At 41.5% G+C, this 21,277-nt stretch overlaps 2 protein-coding genes across 2 annotated transcripts in view; one reads left to right on the forward strand and one right to left on the reverse strand.

Annotated features, from left to right (window-relative positions):
- Positions 1-15,288, forward strand: part of LOC107220581 (pair-rule protein odd-paired) — a 31,705-nt gene extending 16,417 nt beyond the window's left edge. Inside the window, exons 2-3 of the mRNA XM_015659238.2 lie at positions 11,587-11,756; positions 13,929-15,288. Coding sequence (XP_015514724.1) covers positions 11,587-11,756; positions 13,929-14,240 — 482 coding nt within the window. The 3' untranslated portion in view covers positions 14,241-15,288. The remainder of the gene's footprint in view (positions 1-11,586; positions 11,757-13,928) is intronic.
- A 1,714-nt stretch (positions 15,289-17,002) lies between these two features.
- On the reverse strand, positions 17,003-19,395 carry LOC107220579 (glucose dehydrogenase [FAD, quinone]-like). The gene is made up of 4 exons (XM_046739396.1): positions 19,362-19,395; positions 18,455-18,934; positions 17,623-17,993; positions 17,003-17,210 (listed from the first exon to the last, which is right to left on the reverse strand). The coding sequence occupies exons 1-4, from the start codon at positions 19,393-19,395 to the stop codon at positions 17,163-17,165; spliced, it is 933 nt and encodes a 310-aa protein (XP_046595352.1). The 3' UTR covers positions 17,003-17,162.
- Between the last annotated feature and the right edge of the window lie 1,882 nt (positions 19,396-21,277).

Here is a 21,277-nt window from a genome sequence, read left to right on the forward strand (position 1 = left end):
CGTGATCTGCGCGTGACGTTTTTTCTCTTAATGAAATCTTTTCGATTGTCTAAATCGTAATTTACCGGAGTTGTTTTTCTTCAACCGCTGAACAGTTTTTCATGATCCACGTACCTACGATTTTATGCGGTCCGGTATTGCAAGTTTCGCTTCATCGATAGTGGTGAAATTGAACGAGGCTGAAATTGTTAACGTTATATTGTAATGAATCACGTTTTAAAAAAATCCTTATTTCGTGATGTTAGGAATGTCTGAAATTCAGTAAACCGTAAAAAATCAAAACAGCTCACACTTCGAGAACTTGACTACTTTAAAGTCACTATAAAATTGCAAAACAGTGATTTTTTCATGCAATGTTTCGTTACGTCAACGCTACTAACTTCAACCTAGTAAAATTTAAATGTTTTTCAAACGCTCAATGACGTCAAACAACAACAAAAACAACAGCATTCGTGTTCGTTCAACAAACTTCGCAAACTTTGGGATCCTAATCCAAATCCAAAAACATCCGGAATCCAAATTTGTGAAATCAATTTGTACCGTGCAGACGAAATTTTTTTTGTAACTCGAGATGATTTTGGTGCACATGAGCGCGATTTTACTTCCCAAGATACCGACTTTGGATAATTTGAGACAAAAGAATCGTTGGAGCTTCTGAATGAGGCGAAAGAATTTCTTTCCTGAGACAAGGATGATCGCTGTATTATATACGTATATATTAGCCAGCCTAGCGCCGTGAATTCCGTAAGAAAATTATAACGTCCTACGGGTCTTAATAACCACACGACGATACGCACAAAAGCTGGATATCAGGTTACGAAATTAAATTACGATGCGAGTCCTGGTGCCCTCGGCGTCAAACCTCCAAGCATCCAATGAATTTGACGCGGCGCTGCGTCCCCCGGGATTCGTGCATTTCACTTCTCTCTCTCTCTCCCTCTCTTTCATTTTCATACTTTCTCATCGTTAAGGTGGAGGCCGCAACCGTTGCAGCACCCCTCAAGTCAACCTTTTGTCCAGTTTCACGCACAGTTTTGGGACACTTGACCCAAGGCCCAGGAATTATTCCTTTGTTTTCCGGACCAACAGTTGCCGCAAAGGTTCTTATTTTCCGGGAAGAAATATATTTCCAAGATTGAGAAACTTTTCCACCATTTGTGATCAACTTCGTAATATTCTTCATTCATCGACTCGACCTCCAATCTCTTCAACTATTCAATTCGTGACTTAAATCCAACTTTAAGCAAATTTCGGACAGAAGCTTTTGATAAACCAGGTATACTTTATTGTTCGAAAATTATTTTTCATCTACGTCAAAACACCAATCCGTACCACTTTTTGGCCGTGACCTCTGACTACTCGTCTCAAATGAATATGACCGCAATTGGATTAATAGCACTAAGGTGACCGTATAACCGGTAGACTGTAAAAAATGACGGTGTTAAAAATTGATCGAAATTAGCTGATGTGGACTATATTAAAACAATTTGTCTGGTGAATTCCAAAATTCGACATCAGTTGCAGATAGTGTTATTTCGTACCAAATTCTATATAGTTTATAGAAGTCCACACCGAGTTTCTTTTCAAAGTGCCATACATTTTCGGAAACGCAATTTCGATCAGACCTTCCGAGTATGGGAATAAAATTTTTGTTTCCATGTTTCTCTCTCTCTCTCTCTCTCTCTTTCTCTCTCTCTCTTTCTTTCTTTCTTTCTTCTCTCTCCGCGAGTCTCTTTTTCCCTTCTTCTTCTTCTCCTTACGGCTGGTTGTGAAAACGGGAATTCGGCGGTACCTACGTACGGTTCGCCTCGTGCTGGTTCTCGGAGACTGAAGCAGCGGCCTGGTACAGGCTGAACTGCATAAGCAGTGGGCCATACTAACGACCTATGTAAATGTTCTATGCGTTTGTCCTTCTCTCTTATCATTTTATCCTACTCCCACAAGAGGTATACGGGGAACGAGAGGAGAGAGCGTGACAGCGGAGGAGCGAGAGAGAGAGAGAGAGAGAAAGGGACTTCTTGGGCCCTGCAGCATTCCTGCTACGGGCCCGACCCGCGACCCGCGACCCCGACCTGCGCCCCCTAAATCATCCACCGTGGCTAGCTGCGATATTGTTTTTTTGCCTTTTATTATTTCTTGTTTTTACTCATTTGTTTTTCTCCTTTTCCTTTCTTTTCTTCCCTTACGTTTTGTTTTTCTTTCTTTTTTTTTTTGTTTCCTTCTTTTTATTTTTCTCCATTTCGTATACACCGTTTATTTATTTCCCAGACTCGCGCGAAGACAACCGAGCCCGTCTTGATAGCGCGCGCCGTGTGTAAAATGTGTTAAATTCACCGTGAAAAAAAAAAATTTCACTATGATTTATCTCTGAAAACAATTTTATCCGACGAATCATTTTCACTCTTTTTCTATTTTAACGTTACCGGAATACAGAGACAAGCGAAAGTTTGGGAATATTCGTAAAATGTTGAGCTTTTCGTCGGAAATAATTACGGCTACCACAATAGTGGATTACAGCTTTCCTTTATCTGATGTCTTGATTAATTGGATTTTTCGAAAAGTGCAGATACATCGCAATCCAAATTGATCGAACTGTTCTCGGCATTTTCACACTTATTTTATGATTTTCGGTTTATTCAATTCCCCCTACAAATATCAACGCTAATTCTCCAGTGCACGGAAAATAACTCTAGGCAATAAACAACCCTGTACGTATGTATGTATGTAAATAAATTTCCAATTAGTCAAGCACGAAAGATACTCTAGTCGATAATAGTAATCGGGATTGATCGGGGATCTGTTAAGGCCTTGACTGAGTTATGTAAATAAGAAGTAATCGTTTTATTTATCATTCTGGTGAAAAAATTCTGTCTGAGCTACCAGAACTCGTCACGGTATGAAAAATATGTGATATTCCGTAGTGTCAGGTATATTTTTCGTCCGAGGTATACACATTCATTTCCCCGGGTGGGTTAATCTCGGATGATCACTCGACCAAATACTGACCGGCTACTGTAGCTGACGGCACTGTAAAGTACACAGAGTAAATCTTTTCTAAATACCTAGCCCAGCCCGGAGCTTGACAATGGCTTGCTAACAAGCAGGAAGCTCCTTTCCCTCGTCGGCATCTTAACGTTTGGCAGGAGGTGAAAAGGGGAAGGTGCGTGCATCGGGTAGCAAGCAAACACTCTTTTCTTTCCGCACGCGGTTATAATGCTCGGAAAATACTTTGTGCGGCAGCGATACAGACACTCTCTTCAATGATCCAGGGTGTGCGAAAACCCCGAGCTTACGGACTCTCCTCAAGGGGCGGTAGGTATAGCGCCTGAAACGCCGTGCAAACTCCGCATCTCAAGCACTTCGGGTATTAGCTTTTATACCCCGGCCACCGAAGCTCATTCTGTGTCGAGGACCGCCGCATGCGCCAAGGACCCTACCGAAAATTAGCCCATTCAATACTATTTGCAAACACTTACCCTCGCCCCGAACTCTTACTGCTCTGGCCTCGTTTCTTACGTCAAGGGTGCTTCTGGGCTTCGTTTATTATTACACTGCTCGCTCTCAATTATTTTGACTTTTGAAATCACATCCGTCATAGTGATTTGCTCGGGGTGTATACAATTTATCCTTTTTTTTTCCCCCATGTCGATCTATTAAGGATCTTCATAGTTTATTAAATTTTTCAACCTATCCTAACCTAACCTAATCTGATGTTTGGAAAATTCTTGAGGTTAAAATAGAAGTTTTTTCCCCATCCTAACCTAATTTTGAAGTCTGTGAAAATTCTTAACCCAAGAAAACAGGTTTCTTCCTAATACAATTGAATCTAGAACAAAGTTTAAAAAGTTGTTGAGCTTGATTCAATGGGTTTGAAAAATTTTGACGTAAGAAGGTACGTTTTCTCCTAATTTAGTCTAACCTGAAGTAATGGTTAAAAGATTCGTGAGCTTGAAGCGGAAGTTTTTTCCTAACCTAGCCTATGATCTGAAAACCGCTAGCCTTGAAACAAGTGCTTTCTCCTAATCTAACCTGAAATTTGTGATTACTTTTGCTGAAAATTAGAGAATCTATGTTCTTTGGAATCTCTGTGAGGAATTTTCTGACGAAATAATGTAAGCTTGAAGAGCTGCCTGAAAATTCGCGTCCGCTTAAGAGATATACAATCATCTCTGATTCCCCGACGGATACGCGAGAGACCGTGACAACTATATACACTTGGACAAGTAGCGATGGGAGGAAGAAATCTTGACACCGTATACGTGTTTAAATTTATAGCTACACCAGCTCCGTTTTGCGTGTCAGTTGTGCAGCAGCAGCGCGGTATGTGCTTTAAGGGGCAAGTTGGCAAGACGACGAGACGAGGCGTCGTTGTTAAGTCGTAAAAGGTGATCCGCTTGTCGCCTCTGTTGAGCAGATTTACGAGAATTTTTTTAATGCGAGTATGGAGGAGGGGGCCCGTGAAGACCAACTACACCGAGGTCAAGGTTTTCCGGAAATCGACATCCAAGAATCCGGACTTTGAGGGCCCGTTTTCATCAGTGGGTCACGTTCTTGACGCTCTCACTGCTTTACCAGATTTTTTCCAACTGGCCCTGATCCCGGCCCTGGTAACTCGAGATACGCGGTCCGCATACCGTTCCGGTGGCACCCCCATCTTTTATGGAGGTAGTTTCAAAAATCTCAAACTCTGATCTCGGCTCGGTGGCACTCGGTCTGGATCCAGAAGACCAAAAGCTCACGCGAACGCTGAAAGAGAAAAACTGACTGATTGTCGGTGGATCCCTGTGCAAGCATTTACATGCATGCGTGCCCCTCATAGTCAGGCCTGCTTTACGGTAGCCGGGACTCGTTTCACGGCCAAACTCATCCTGCGTTGACCCGGTGCTACCGGCTTTCCGGAATTGAGATGGAACCCGATTTCGGACGAATCGTCGCAACCGGGGTTCGGATCGGGTCTCGGCAAACAAGAAGGACTGGATTGAGTCGCTGTTTCAGTGCTGCGCTTTTTAAAGAACATCAACAGGCAGGATATTATAAAAGACCTGCGAAGTCCTGAACAGGAATCACGATTTATAATGAAACGGTTTTTCCGAGTTGGCACTGTAATCGCGGTCCATCGAAATCGAAACACCGGACCAAGAAAATACTGAATATCGGTGCAAATTTGCTGGAACTCTTTTTGGGAATTTTTACAAATATTAGTAATCTTCGTAATCTTAATGCGAATGTCCTGAACCAAAGTGAAACTGGTCACTGAAACGGTATTCCTTCCAAGTTGACATTGTTGATCATATTTGATTAAACACGGATTGCCAGGTGAAGAAAACACAATTGAACATCCTTAACGAATTTCTGAGACATTTTTCTACTCCTCAAATTGTTGCCGTGCGTCTTAACGCCACTTTGAGTTACAAGCGACGGAGTTTAATCGATTGTGAATCAAGATTGACCTTGAGCTTTGGATGGTCGATGTAAGGTCAGGACTGAGACTGTAGTAGGAGAGGATTGAGAAGGACGAGTATGAGGCGGAGCCGCGTGGTTGAAAAGGATACTCGTAGGTGCGCCCCGTCGGAGAGACGAAGAGAGAGTCCGCGGTAATCGCAACGGATTACAAAACCACCCGGGGTACTTTTATTGAATTCAATTGCTCGCCGCTGCGCGGGGGGTCGCGAAGCAAACAACCGGTGACCTTCGTTTGAGGTATAATTTGTTCGAAGGATCCAAACTCTGATGATAAGAGAATGATGTCATCAGGCATGATCGGGGTTAGTGCTTTTGGAGGTTGTTCAAAAGCCGGGTATACTTGATTTTCACCAAACCACGCGCGGTTTGCGGCTTGAGGAAGTGAGAAAAAGGGAGAAACGGCAACAGGGAGGAAGAAAACTGGGATGAAAAAGAACCGCAATGCAACTAGGTGTAGTGTGCGTGTTTTGTGGACTACCGTCGCTCTTCGTGCCCCGATCATTCCGCCATGTTGGCTATGAATGGAAGTGCGCGATCGGCAGATGGTTTCTGGTGTGGTAATTCGAGTGTTTGTCTGTTCCTTCCAATGCGATGAACTCGCCGCCCCTCCTCTCGCCCTCTCGCTCTTTCGGAGCTATTCAAGGTGCATACCTGCGTGTATACAAACATACACATTCGATTCGTATCAACATATGCGTGTAAGCTTCTTCGGTGCGCATCCAGGGAATATCAGGGAAAGAAAGAGACGGAGAGAGAGTCTAAGTGAGGTAAAAACGTTTCCTCGTCCTACCGGTTAATGTCTAGACCGGAAAAAGTGATCAAGTGATCAACTGCTTATTTTCGGTTGTTTTAAGTTTTGATCTTGTCGATTTAGGACACTTTATTATCATCGATATCGATACCGTTGAAATGTTAGTCAACTAGAATCGGAACGAATTAGTCAAAATTTCACCCAAGGTGTGAATCTTCTTTTCTGTGCATCGTTCCAAACCTCTTACAAGCGTGGAGTTTTGTGACAGGAACTTCTGGCCTCTGAGAGAAACTGTACTGATTGTGAGCCAGATGCGCCAGTGGTTCTGAGAGATGAAAAAAGTGGCATTCTCAGTATCTCGGTTTGTAATCTGGAGTCAATATCTGGACAATTTACAAATAGTCAATTTATCTTGACCCAATATCTCTGGTGGGTAAAAATTCGTGGACTGTGCCGACGGATATCGTCAAGGATCTCGAACTTCTGGGTTATCTAAAACCGATCTAAACTCGATCCTCGCGTCACTGGAGGTGTCGGAACTGGCGCAAGTAGTCAGTCAGCCGGGATTAGGGGTCCTGTAGGAATTAGCCCTGTGTCTGTGTTTACAATTTTATCTCAGACGGCTCGAGATACGCGATGAGGATCTGGGATAGCTAATGCCGAACGAATAACGGGAAGATTATCCACTCGAGAACCTCTGTCAATGGGGGAGGGGGTCGGACTAGCGTGGCTGCAAGGTTGGCAACAATGTTTCCGTGGCCCTGCAGTGTCCTCGGTGCACAATAGTTGCGAAAATCATCCATTATGCCGGTTCGGTACGCTGCAGCCCGCCGGACAATGCCCAACGCCCATATATCATTCGGCGCGGGTTTCCAAAAATCCTCTTCTTCAACGAGCCGAGAGAGCCACTCGCCTTCTCACTGGCATGAAAATACCCTCGGCACATTGGCAGCGGCGCGCGGCGTCTCGGCCTTCTCCTATTTTCCCTCTAGCTGCAGTCCGACTATCCGTTTCTTCTCTTCTTAAGATTTCTCGGAAAAAGAGAAAACCCTGCCTGAGAATTACCGTCCCTGCATTCTCTTCGCAAAAACTACACGGAGTCAGACGGTACGGGCACTATTACAATTAGGTACTCGGAACCAGTTCGTCTCGAAGTCGGACCTTCGAATCTATCCGGCAAAAAATGCAAACACGACTTCGGTTGAACCACACCGTCAACCTATGAATCCAGAGTTGAGCCAGGTCAAGATACGGAATCAAATACCACTTTGCTCGATTTTAAACCCAAACCGTGACTTCGCTCGGTTTTTATTACACCGTCGACTCGTACGGTACCTTTATTCAAATCAAATCAAGTTCCTAGTAAGTACCTACGGATATTCAAAAGGCGGTATTCGTTTTTCATTCAAATTGAATTACACACTCGAGTCGTAACAACTCATCGTCAGCTTACCGTTGATGATAAACTATGATGTCGGTTAATTTGGATTGCACCATTACTCCAAGCTACGAATTTGCGTAATTTCAAACACAACCAATGACAAGATTTAGGTAAATTTTAATGACTTTCTTCAATTCCACAGACCATTTCCGTCAATTGCAGCTCTGTTCAAATTACATACTTCTAAAACTTTCTGACTAACAATATAATTTACTGACATCACATAAAAATTGCAAATTCACTCGTTCTTTACCGAACTTTACAACCATATTATATTTTTGAGGTCGTGAGCTTGTGAACGCCTGATTTCGAGTCTCACAGCAAAAACAAAAAAAAAAAAAAAATTTGTTGATGTACCGAGAAATCCTCTCTTCCTACTGTCTGCAAGGAAACAGAAGAGTATCAATCACTAGAATCATTAATAATCTCGAGTTATCCCGTTGCTGAAGATCACGCCATCTTGTAACGGACCAGGATTTTGGTTCTTCAATAAGTGTTCCAAATATAAGAATGTCTCAAATGACAGGTTTTGAAAGCACCCTTTTTAAAAGATACGCATAAAGAAAGAAAAAAAATTAAAAAACAATACTCGAAGCAAGAAAGAGTCGCGCGATAATCATCGATACGCTCCGAAAGCAATTTCGAAAACAACAAGGCGTTATTCGATCACTCATTAACAAAATTCGCGGTGTATACATGCGGTCATTACGGAACAACACGAGTCATAAAAGAATCGGGCCCATTAAGCCGGCGATCGGATGGATCAGGAACGAGCAAACGGAACAAACTGAGCGACCTTTTCTTATTCTGTCTGCCAAACGAGATAGTGATCTACATTTTTCTAATCCAGTCATTTGTGCCCCGGTATATAGGCACCCATACACGCGTCTTGGTCCCCATATTCAGCCCGGGAACCTCTGATTCATACCGTCCAATCCGACGGCGGGCTGCGCGCTTCGCTGCGAGGAACGGCACGCCGGGCCGGGGCTAAAACGATTATAATAACTATTTTATCCCGCGCTGATCTGGGCCATTGTGTTCCCCATTCTGAGAGTCATAACACTGCGGCGCATTGCTCCGGGCACGCGGGCCCCGAGACTTCGGGTAAACTTATGGGTTGCACACCCGGTGTACTGGAATCCGAATTTGACAAGTTTCGAATTTGGTTTACAGCGTGCAAGAAATACAACATTGCGCTGAATCCGAACACTGTAAACAATTTTAATATTTGTGCGTAATACCTTGGCATTCAAGTCACTTCTCAAAATGTCGCAATAATTCTACACGAAAACTGTTCCTTTCGTTATCTTCCCAGATTCGATTGCCTGTTTGTAAAAAATTTATACCGACACTGTATTATTCTAGAAGGAATCGTTGATTACATACACCGAAAATTGTCCTGCGTTAAAGAAAGATTGTTATTCTACATAGGTTATTACAATTATATTGTAAATCAAGGGATTTTTCTTCATTCTCGATTAGAATTTACTTGCGCGAAGTTATCCGTTGTAATTGTTCTGCGAATAAAACTCACGGTAAATGTAGGGCAAAATAATTATTCTCTTACTCGTACTTATTATTCTATACGCACCTGTGTTCTTTCGTACGAAACATTACTCCCCGCCTTTTAAATTTACATGTATGTTACATGAATTCTATTCAGCGCATCCATCGTATTCCACACTACGTTGTTCTGCAGAAAATCGTACTTTGCATTATCTTTATACTGACATTTTGTAGAGAACAATAATTACCGGAATAATTTTCATTCGGCGTACTCATTAACGAATGAATAATGGCGCTAATTGACGTTTGGACTAACTTTCCGCTTGAGAAACAATTGATTAAAATCAATCATTCGGTCTAGTAATTACAAACAATCGTGTAGAATATTATTTTCGTGTAGAATTATTCTACGATGTTTGGCACCGGTCGAGACCCGGCCACATCCAGCTATCAAAATTGTTTTTTTGATTCCAGCGCGATCTCTCTGACAAGACAGGCGATCAGGGCCCATAAGTGGATTTGAGTAGTTCAGGTAGAAAACTTGAGGGGGCAGCAGAGGCGCGGGTTGCAGGCGGTCGTCGTAGAACGCGACGCCAGGTCTTTCGGTGGTCGTTGCCGTCGGCTGCAATATTTCACGGCATATTGTTGCCATCTGCACACACAATCGACCCTGCCTACCCGACCCTCCCTCCCTCCCCGCCCCTAAACAGTGCAGTGCCATCCTCGGCCGACAGAGAATAGAAGCAAAGCAGCTAAGGATAGTCACACTTTTATTTACGTACTATATTTATTTGCCAAACAGTGCGCGTGTGTGTGTAAATATATTTTACACATGCACGCAGACGCATCGCCGCTTCCTCGAGCAGAGAGAGATTGAGAGAGAGAGAGAGAGAGAGGGATCCCTCTCTCCATACACCCTATATAGCCGATTATTCTCTGCCCCGGACAGATTTGAGAAAAGTTATTAATTGTCTCGTTAAATCGGTGACACCCTTTGTCCAACTGTATACACACGCGTATATATGGTATATACTGTTATGTGTACCCATGCATATGTATACCGTATTGTGTACTCGTGGATATATGAATATTTTCTCGATCGCTCATCGGATTACAACTCCGAGTCAACCCTCAACTCAATTCCAATCTCTTGCTGAATGATCGTAATATCGAAACATTTACGACTGGCTCTTTGGGCGAAAAAAGAATCCAATTTTTATACTTGTGTGAGACAAAACAGAAAATTATCACGCGGTATTTCTTTTTCTATAAAAGAAAAACAATTCACTCCGGGTGTTAACACGCAATTCAATTTCGCTAATTTTCTAATGATCTTCTCCACTGGCTTCAATTTGCGTTTGATTGAAAGACGGAAAAAAAGAATTACTTGATTACTTTATTGTTTCTCTATTTTTTGGGTATATAAAACTTTTGCAATTGAAGGCCCTATTGACTGAAACACTTATAATAACCCTGCTCAATAATTCCATTGTTTCTTTTGGTTGCTACATGCTACATTCTAGCATTTTTGCATTCATGAATTATGAAAATAGATTCTAAATGCGGAATGGGTTAGTAAATTCCTGAAACTTTGTAGAGCTCATTTAAATGCACGAAATATCAAATGTATCTCTTGGGGAACACAAACAGCGGATAGTTGATAACAACTCGGACAATAGCCGACTAAATAAACGCGAGGTGAATACTAGTAAAAAAAACCTAATGATAGAAACGTCGCTGTTCAGTTCTGACTATCTTTTAGTCTAAATCCGAGAAATTAGCATGTAGAAACAGAATCGAAAAAATTATTGCAGAAGAAAACTTGACGGACCATTTGCCGGGGTGAATGAAACGCGTGAAACATATTTAGGTATGCATATTTTTCGCTGTATAAAGGAAGAAGAAAAAAAATCTAAAGAGAAAGGAAAAAAAATAAATTCGCGAAGCTTGCGCGGTTGTACCAAGTGAAATATATTTTCCACTCAACTTCCGGTGAAAATAAATAAAGTCCCGCTCTACCCGTGGCTCTGACCCTCTCCGAGCTTCTTCCACTTGCCTCTTCAATCTCGATATTTTTTACCCCGCAGTTTTCTTTTTTCAACTTCCTTCCTTTTCTCACTTTTACTCTTATATCCTTCGGGCCGTTTTATATTTCCCGCCCTTTCCTCGGGGGAAAATTCAGTCCATACTCACAGTGTCGTGGAGGAATCCCCGGGAGTAATATTTATGATTCCAAGCTTAGGAGTAGGCGTGCAGTTATAAATCCTTGCCAAGGATTTTTTTCCTTCGGGTTATTGTAGAAACTCGAAATACACTCTGCGGAGAATTCTGATCCAGCTGTCAGACTTCCGAGTAATATCTTGTTTGAAAAAGGCAACGGCTTCGATAATTAATTAAAATTTTCCACTCTCTTGTTTATTTCCAGGAGAGAAACCATTCAAGTGTGAATATACCGGGTGCGAGAGGAGATTCGCGAACAGCAGTGACCGGAAAAAACATAGCCATGTTCACACCTCGGACAAGCCGTACAACTGCCGGGTTTCTGGATGCGACAAGTCATACACCCATCCAAGCTCTCTGCGCAAACACATGAAGGTACGTGCAAGAGACAATCGCTGCTAAACCTGTGAGAATAAAAATTGGGAGCAAAATCTTCACTGCGAGATTTATACCGAGAGAAAACGGAGAAACTTAGCAGACTGAGTTACTGACTGCGCATGCGCAAAATAAGTAAATTCTATTGGTCGGTCCAATATTTATGTCTGCAAGGCAGGGGGGCCAACTTACTCGTCGTGGAGAAAGAGATTTCAAATTCTCCCGTATCAAGTGGCGAATTGATATTACGTTTTTACGATGAATTGTCGCAGTCATCAGCCATCAGCTTGTTGAAAATAAGTTTTTATAGCCTCGTTGAATCACAACATCAACTATTTAAGATCGGTACGCGACGAAAAAAATAAAAAATTCCCATCATCTCCATAACCATAATAAACCGAGTCTGATAGATGAAGCTTGAGGTGGCCAGCCTGAATAAAAAGACGGCAAAGCTGCGCATGCGTAGTCAGACATTTAATCTGCTAAGTTTCACCGTTTTCTCCTGATATGAGCGCGTCAATCCACCGTTGAGAAGGAGACGAACGACGGTGGAACACCTTGATTTTGGCCGACCGCTCCGGGGTAATTTCCTATTAAGATTCCGTAGCCATTCGCGCGTGAACCACAGACAGCATCGAAAACGCCTCTCATCCTCGATCCGAAGAATCTCCAGAGGTCCGAGATCCGGAGATCGAGATCGCGGGAAAAGAGAAGAATACAGAGAGACAGAGAGAGAGGTGTATGCGCAAGCTACGACTGTACAACGAGTCACAAATCCTGGGACAAGTGTGACGCTCATGATGAATTCGAGTCGCGTGATTTAAACGCCGGCTAAGTCGAAAATATTATGATTCTCTCTTTTTTACCCTTTTTTTTCTTCCTGTTCAGATCTTGTCTAGCCTTACGACGTATATTTTGTTCGCTGAACTATAAGAAGACATGGACGAAGTACGTTTATTTGATTGGAAACATTTATTTGACTTAACGGTAAAGAAATCTTAGTTTATTCAGAATTGCTGCGTCCAGAATTCAAATATCAATTTAACACTCTCGAAACACTTTTGCGCAAAACTCTGTCCACTCAGGATAATAAAACCACTATCTTGATTTCTATAATCGTAGTATCGAAATGATACAAAAGTTAAACAATTATATAAAAAATCCTAGACAGTTGTATCTAAAAAGAAAACTGATTCCTTATTGTGTTTTTTAACCTTCGTGGATTTGATTTATCGAAATAAACTATCGATAGGTTTGTCGGATTTTGGGAACGACTCAATATTAGCTTAGGTAACCTAAAATCATCAGCTGATGGCAATTATGGGCGCCATATTGCTTTTTTAAGCTCAAGTGGTAAATTACGATTGCGATCATTCGAAATCTTGTTTTTCTATATTGCTGGAAGTGTAACGTTAATGTAACCTCTGCATTTCGATGAAAAATCATTACGTTGCAATTTTAGAATTGTCTAAAAGTCATGTAATCATTATAAAGCAAAGCATGTAAATTATATTTTGCAACCTCAACTCCTTTAAAATCGTCTTGAAGTTAAAAAAATTGCGTTTCTTTTTTTTTTTTTTTGCATGCATCGTTACATCAATCTAACTTCAACCCGATATTTTTTCAAGTTTCGGTGCATTCCATTTACCCTTATAAAAAAAAAAACCTTCGACTTGGGGGTGAATTCGTACCCTAACTCATAAACAATATTAAATTCCCATAAAAAAAAGTTGAGGGATTTCTTTCCGTATGAATATAACGGAAGCCTTCTGTGAAACCAGCCGATCAACACTATCAAATATATAGACACGCGAGCCTCACTTTGAATACGTATCAATATAAAGGGTGCGTTCGCTATAATTACCTCTGAATGCTATCAATTTTTTATCTCTCTTTTACTGCCGAGTTCGTCACTAGAGAGTTCTGTCCTAAAGAGTTTTTAAGCGTTACCAACTAGATTCGGAACGCACCCAAAGTGTAGCTTCGGTTGCCTTTCCGCTGGCGTTGAGTGGCAAGTTTCACAGAAAACATCCTGTACGGTCCGACAGTCGTTACGTATCACGTGTTTTTGGAGATTTGAAATTCGCCAAAAGTTGATTGGGTTGACTGACCATGTAATCGTCATCCATTGTCATTCATCTTCTCATCCCTCAAACGTTTCTGGTTCAACAGGTGCACGGCATGACGCTTGGAGAGGGAAAGATCGGAGGCGGTTACGAGAGCGAGGGTGAAGAGAGCAGCAGCAGCGGCGGCAGCCTCTCGGTGACGGGTCACACGGAGTCACCGCAGCCTCCGGCGGCGGTTCCGACGGCGCCGAGCAACGCGGCGCCTCACGCAGCCTCCAGAGGGCCGGAATTGACGGAGTGGTACGTGTGTCAGCCGCCGGTGGCGCCACAGCACAGCCCGTTGCCGGGACCACCGCCGCCTCACCATCTTAGCCATCACTTCAACCCGCTGATGCACCACCAGACGACTGCGTATTAACCGCGGCTTGGCTGATAGCCGCAAGGAGTTAAAGCGACGACGCTAAAACTCAGAAAACGCTTCATCCCAGTCGAAGAGGATGACCAGTAGCCAAAGATGGACGCAGAGTCCTGCAGCCGAGCGGATTTCGGCCCCGGGAAGAATTGATGCGGGAGAAAGGAATCGAGCGCAGATCGTGTGAGGGGCGGCTTTCAATCTTCGGAAACAAACTCTCACTCTGTATAACAACTGTTTTCGAATCGAAAGCACCTTCGGCGCTGCGAGATAATTGAAGGCGATCTCTGCGTGGACAGAGAAGCGTGATGCAGACCAAAAATAAACTTCGAACGATGCACGGGAGACCGAGCTTGGCGAAGATCGAATCTCGACGGTTTCCATTAACATTTTTGAGGCGCCCAAAATTGGCCCAGTTAACTTTTCAATTTACTATCTGTTTCGGGTTTTTAGATGTTATAACCTCTCACAACGCGTTTGAAAATTTATTGCGCACCGTTCCTCCACCAATAATCTTACAGATTTCTGTATTATAAAAGACTCTGACGTCCAGATTGGTTTTAAAAATTGACTGAAAGTTCCAGAGCTTCAGTCATCGGCATCGAGTTCGGTCTTCTGTCTCTAGTCTTTTTGGGCCCTAGCTTTGACGATGTTCGTGCGCAGATAATGTGATATGATGCTATTTGTGGTTTTACCCTCATTTTAAACAACCGTGGAAGAACAACGCGTCTGTCCGAACTGAATGTTAAATCTTACTCAATTGTATGGAAATGGAAGGATTTTAAAGAGAAGGGGATTGTAAGATTACATAATTAATAAAAACCCGCTGAAGTTCCAGCGAAAAATAAAATTCATAAATCCCCCGCTTTTTATTCTCTACCCGTCTTATAATGTTCTCGCTCTTTTTAACTCAAATGTAATACGCTATTAATCCCCGTCTATACCTGTAACGGATCTACAATTTCAGCCATGTTTGTGCCTCAATTTGCTAATCAAAAACAAAAACAAAAAAAAGACGAAAAGAAACAAAAAACAAAAAGAAAAACAGAATTAACTCATAAACGAATCGATATAACAATAAAAATATCTAGCTGCAATTTTCCGTATAAAATATATAGTATATATACACATCCAGTAGAACCTCGTTTATCCGAGGTAATATGGAAAAAGCGTACCTCGTATAAGTGAATTCTCGGATAATACGGAAAACGTAGATAACTCAAGCCATCGCGATATTCTCTCGTTGATTCCAGAAACAACTGTCGCGTTTCCAGCTCGCAATTCAAACAAAGTAGCGATACAAGACTATTTGCTACACAAGCATAGCCGATTATACCGTTTTATCCGAGGTTCTCTATATTATCCGATCGTACACCTCAGTTAATGTGAAGTGCTCGAATGAGATGGATAATGCGGCACCTTAGTTAATCGAAGGTCGGATAAGCGAGGATCTACTATATATATACACGCAAACGAATAAATAAATATTACAAAAATTATACACAAATATATATATTATATACACGTATATTATATATATATATATATATATATATATATATATATATATATATATATATATATAAGTATACACATCGTTATAGTATGTTGGACGCTGCTTGCACGAATCGAAAAAAAAAAAACAGCAAATTCACAAACTAAAAATTGTAAATAATGATTATATAAATTATGTACATATTTATCCATGTATAAAAATACACGCACACGCTATTACGTTACAAAAAATACACAATATGATTCCCGACGCGATTACCAGAATATAATACTGAAAAATCAACAAAATAAATAATATTATTAGGAAATTACAAATGATAATAGCAACAAAATTATAACAAAATTCAGAGAGAAAATATTTTCTAATCACGTGCGCGTAATGGAGTTAACTATCTAACAATGTAAATACCATTAAATATGTTATACATACATGCATATGTATATATATGTATATATATGTGTGTGTGTGTGTGTGTGTAAATTATATTATGCAGATACCTAAATAAGTTTGATCAGCTAAGTGTTCAATGTAAAATATTATTGTACGACTGCTGTATGTGTGATATCTTGTAAATAGGAGCCCTATCATTTACGATTGAAGTAATATTATATTTTAGGTATTATTATAATTACTGATACTATTATTATCATCATTATTATTATTACGAATCATCATAATTATTACTATTACCCTTATTTTCTGTTGTGCATAATATTATATGTTAAGAAAGTGAAATTTGAAGCCAGCGAAATTGTACCATACGTTATTAATATTATTATAATGATTAGGGCAAAACAAAATATGTTTTTTTTTTTTGAAGATCTTACAAATATATTGACGATTCGAAGTATATATATTGTACATTTATGAACTTAGTTATTATGCGTCATTGAATAAGCTCTATATAGAACCAGAATCATCATCTATTTATTGGGAAAACGAGAAAGAAATGAATCAAGTTTTTCGCAATACTTTCGTCAGGATCTTCTGAAAAGCTTACAAACTTAAATTTACTTTATTTCAAGGTCTATTCCAAAAATTTGGCTGTGTCAAAGTCGGCAGAATTATAAAACATTTTCCTTCATTGGTAAGGAGCTGGTTATTAGTTGATGTTTGACCTACGATGATTTCTCTTCTTTGAAAAATTTTTGCCGGGCACAAAGAATATATTTCATTTCCTTTTAAGGGTATTTGAAATAAAGTGAATATTTCTCATTATGACAATTACGCTCTCTCAAGGAATTCAAATCAAAAAATAACGGCAAACTTCGCAGATCCGTAACGAACACAAGCCTTTATTTAAAATTTTACTTTTTTTTACATGGTTTCATTACAGATAATCAATATTCACAAGAGTCTCTATGCCACGGCCAAAATTACTAGGCCCAGGTTTTCTTGATAAAGTCGACAGCTCATTCTTCAATCATCATTACGGGTGCCGCAATGTTGTTTGATGTGACCTAGAGAGATGAAGGAAGGTAAGAGGCGGTCACAGTTTAAGATCTAATTTTTAGATGTTGATATCAAAAATGTTCTGGGGAGTACAGAAAGCAGGCAAACTAATGTAGATCAATAATTAACGATTAAGGATTTGGAATCAACTATGATAAAAATATACCAGTTTGTTTTCATCGAAATCAGTATTTGTTAATTATGTTAGAACACTGATACCGTCATTATGAATTCAACAGTATTTGAACTCCAAATTTGAAATCCAAAATGGAATCCCACGCAACATCGATGTACCGAAACTGAAATTTAAGACTCGAAAATTTTGGAGACAAATTCGAAATGACAGGTTTTAAGAACCGAATAAACAATTTTTCCCTAGAAAACATGTAAGCTTGAAAAGCTCCGAAAAGCTAAACTCACTTGTGGCATGACAGACGCGTCGGCAACGCGAAGTCCGCTGATTCCAGAAACGCGTAGCTGAGGATCGACGACTACCATGGAATCGGAGGAATTGCCCATCTTGGCGGTACCACAGTAATGATGTCCAAAAGCAGTGTCGTACTTGACAGCGCAAGCCCAATACTCGTCACTAGGGTAATGGTAGTCTGCGCATCCGGAAAGTGTCGTGGTGGACAAAGTTAGATTCCAGGCCTTCAAGGCTTCAGTTTCAGCCAACTTCAAAGCCAAGTTGACACCGCTGACCAAACCATCAACATCTTCCTGCTCACCCAGGAAATTTCCCGAGAAGACGGGCTTGTCAGTGACGTTGCTCGAACGCAGGGTGATGTTTCCTGCATAATGGTAATTTATGATAGGTAACTTCGTTCCCTTGAGTCCCTAGATAGCTTGAACAATTCCCGAACGATTTCACATCTCACTAGACTTTCCATAACTTTCTGTACTCGGGTGCTGAGGATGGATTTTGCTCAAGCGTAGCGAAGTAATAGAGCTTCTTTGTGCCGATAAGAATTCGTCCAAACGTGAAGTTGGAGTGCAAAAAGTTATGGAGAGTTAGATTGCATTCGAATTTTGTAGTGGAGCATCGAAACAGCCCAAAATTTGAGTCAGTGATCGATAGAAGTACATGTAACACTTGGTGTTTTGGAAAGGGCAAGACATTCTGTCCTTCGGACATCAGTCTAAACTCTAACCAGCAGATTGAGTCGTCCATTCCTAATTTTGCCGTATCTCGATGGAATTTGAAAGAGAAACTTCTGAAGAATCGGTAAAGTGATTTTAAAAATGAACGAACCTCTGCTGCCGGGGTGCTGCCGTCCAACGGATATGCTCACGCTACGTTTTCCTGAGCTTTTAAGGGCGTCGATTTCACCAGGAGCGCAACCCGACTGGTAACCAGCAGGTTTGAGCTGTACGTTGGGCCATTCATCAGTGGTATCGTTGTTCGACAAGACGCCTACAACCTGAGTCAGTCCAGTGGATGACAAAGGCCCGATTCGGAACGTGAGGTACTCAACAGCAACAGCCCAGCTGTCGTCGTATTCGTCGAGGTCGTTCAAGGTGAAGCTTACAGGAAAGGTCGGGTGGTAATGGAAGTTTTCGCCAACACCAGGCAAGTCCTTAACAACCGTGATGTCGAAGTTCTCCAGCTCCTCCTTGGGTCCGATTCCGGAGTGCTTGAGGATGAAGGGAGTCTTGAGGGCGCCTGCGGAGACAACTACCTCCCTTGATACATTGATAGTACTCACCTTGCCGTCTTGCGGAGGATATTCAACTAGTAATTTGCCGGTCGACGCTCGAAAGAAATATAGCAGAAAATAAATAGTCCGCTAGGCCATTGGTGTATACTAATAAGATTCTACCGGGTGATGCTTTTAGTGACGTTGATTGATATTTTCAACTACATCAAATTGTATTGGAAGTCGCTGTTTCGAGATATCTATCTCTGAATAGTATGAAGCATTTTTCTTACGGTCTATCGAATATTGATGGTATAGCCGAGTATTGGGTACTACATTCAATGTACGAATGTCTGAAGAACAGTTAGATACTGTGCTCACGTTACGACTCTCAGCTCGTGTTTCAGCAAAAGCAAAACTCTACACGATAAAAAATATCTACGGAATCCTTGGCTGATATATGCATCATATTAGAAGCCACTGATGACTACACAAAACGGAATGAATTCCATTCGTACATACGGACGACCAATTTATGACATCCTTCTCTTGTCATTCGTTGAACGCGTCACCAGTGCCACGGATATCTTGGTTCTAGAATTCGGGGTCAGGTCAGCATTACCTTGTAGTATTCGACTCCGTACGTTGCGTTATTTTCGATCAACACCCTGTTGACGGTGGTGTTCAGTGAAATATGAAGATTCGATCTGTGTCTAATCGGTCGCAGATACGCCACAGCATTGCTGCGTCTCACGCCTTTCTTGTTGGAGGCTTGACCGATAGTGAAACCAGTGAAGTGGGCCCCGTTGAGGTCCTCGCTGACGCCGAAACCCGCCTCTACAGAAGCATTAAGTATCGCAGCCGCAAATGGAGGTTGGTACGGGGATCGTTCAACAGACATTGGTCCACCGGTTGCGTGATACGCAGTGCCAACATCATCGATTTCCCCGTTATCTTCTCCCTTGAAGAAATACGGCAGTACCTCGTCGTAGCTCCAGCCTTCGGCACCAAGCTCAACCCACTTCTTTTAGTCGGTTGGGTTTCCTCGCAGATATATCATTCCGTTTTGGACCGTGTTTCCACCGAGTAGAAAACTTTCGCACCAAGAACAGTGCAGATGCCGTCTGTCGAGAGGCAGGCACTCTCCTCGGTAATTGTTTCGTATCCATATTCGATTTCACCTGCGTGAAATGATTTTGGTAAGTTTTGTGAACTTCGTCGTCGGCATGGATCGTTAAACTACGACGTGTTACAAATACGAAGGCAAAAAATTCTGTACCACAGAAGTACTATTTCGGTTTTAAAATTACGCATTTTTATATGCAAATATTCAATATGGTGATAAATGACTCGTCAAATATAACACTTACGGATATAGGTATTGCAATAAATTAATTCAGTTTATCTTCGGCTATACATACACTTAGCATTTGATGCCACTAATGTAAGTCTGTGACTCGATGCAGAGTGGAAGTGGAGGATTTTTGCTGAGCTTTTAAAGCAAAGCTGACAGGTAAATCTCCACCCCTCCTGGCACAATTTATTTGCTCAATTATGATGTAGTAATTGAATAGCTGTCTACACACAGCTTGACTTACACACGTAAGTCAATGGTTTCCATCGTCGGATGACGTAATGCGTGATTAATAATAGATGGAAAAAACACTCGACCTTCGTTGAACTATCGTAGTTTAACAGCTGTTACAAATTTTATTGCCTGTTTGGCTAACCGCTCTCCTTATTTTTATCTGATTTGGATATTTCCTGTATTACCAGAGAAAGATTTATCAAAATTCAAATGTATTCTCTTCCCAGGACCGAAGTCGGCAGGAACTACACTCTGAACACGTTCCAAAATCATTATCTACGTTTCGAGCTACACAATGACTCAATTTTCGGGACAGTCAAATCGAGGGATGAATGGCTGTGAGCCTAACCCTGCAGTTCAATCATCCCAAAGCCGTTGAGTATAGCTGAGATAAGATCTGGATCAGCTGGGAGTATTTTATTGCTATCCTGATATCCGAGTGCAGATGGACTCGTGAGATAATCGATCCGGATCCTAGACTAGCTATAAAACGCTTAACGCTGCGGACGATTTGATTAGCTGGAGGACGCGGCCGGGTACTCAGGAATTTTGGGAGGGGTTGAATTGAGACGAGACCAAGAACTGGCCTTTGAGGATCCTTTAACGGTCACTCACTCGTATAGTCGTCTAAAGAATTGCGAGTGATTGAGGTCGTGACTGCATTAAGCGATTGCAACTGGCAAGTTACTACAAGACTTAATTACTAGACCTTGTTCTTGACTTTGAACCGATTTTAAGTCGAGATACCGCAACTATCAACACGACTTCGAATGACTGAGAGCAATGACCAATGTTGCATACATTACCGCATAATACGTATGTACTAACCAACAGAGTCGCGTGAGCAATT

This window comes from Neodiprion lecontei, chromosome 5, assembly GCF_021901455.1.
Source record: "Neodiprion lecontei isolate iyNeoLeco1 chromosome 5, iyNeoLeco1.1, whole genome shotgun sequence".
NCBI lineage: Eukaryota > Metazoa > Arthropoda > Insecta > Hymenoptera > Diprionidae > Neodiprion > Neodiprion lecontei.

What these genes read in the sequence shown, in the direction of transcription:
- LOC107220579 (XM_046739396.1), bottom strand. Translation starts at nt 19,395, where the DNA reads ATGACAAGAGAAGGATGTCATAAATTGGTCGTCC. An exon ending in ATGTCATAAATTGGTCGTCC is followed by an intron (nt 18,935 to 19,361) that starts GTATGTACGAAT and finishes GCAAATTACTAG; the next exon opens with TTGAATATCCTCCGCAAGAC. An exon ending in GCAGCACCCCGGCAGCAGAG is followed by an intron (nt 17,994 to 18,454) that starts GTTCGTTCATTT and finishes ACCATTATGCAG; the next exon opens with GAAACATCACCCTGCGTTCG.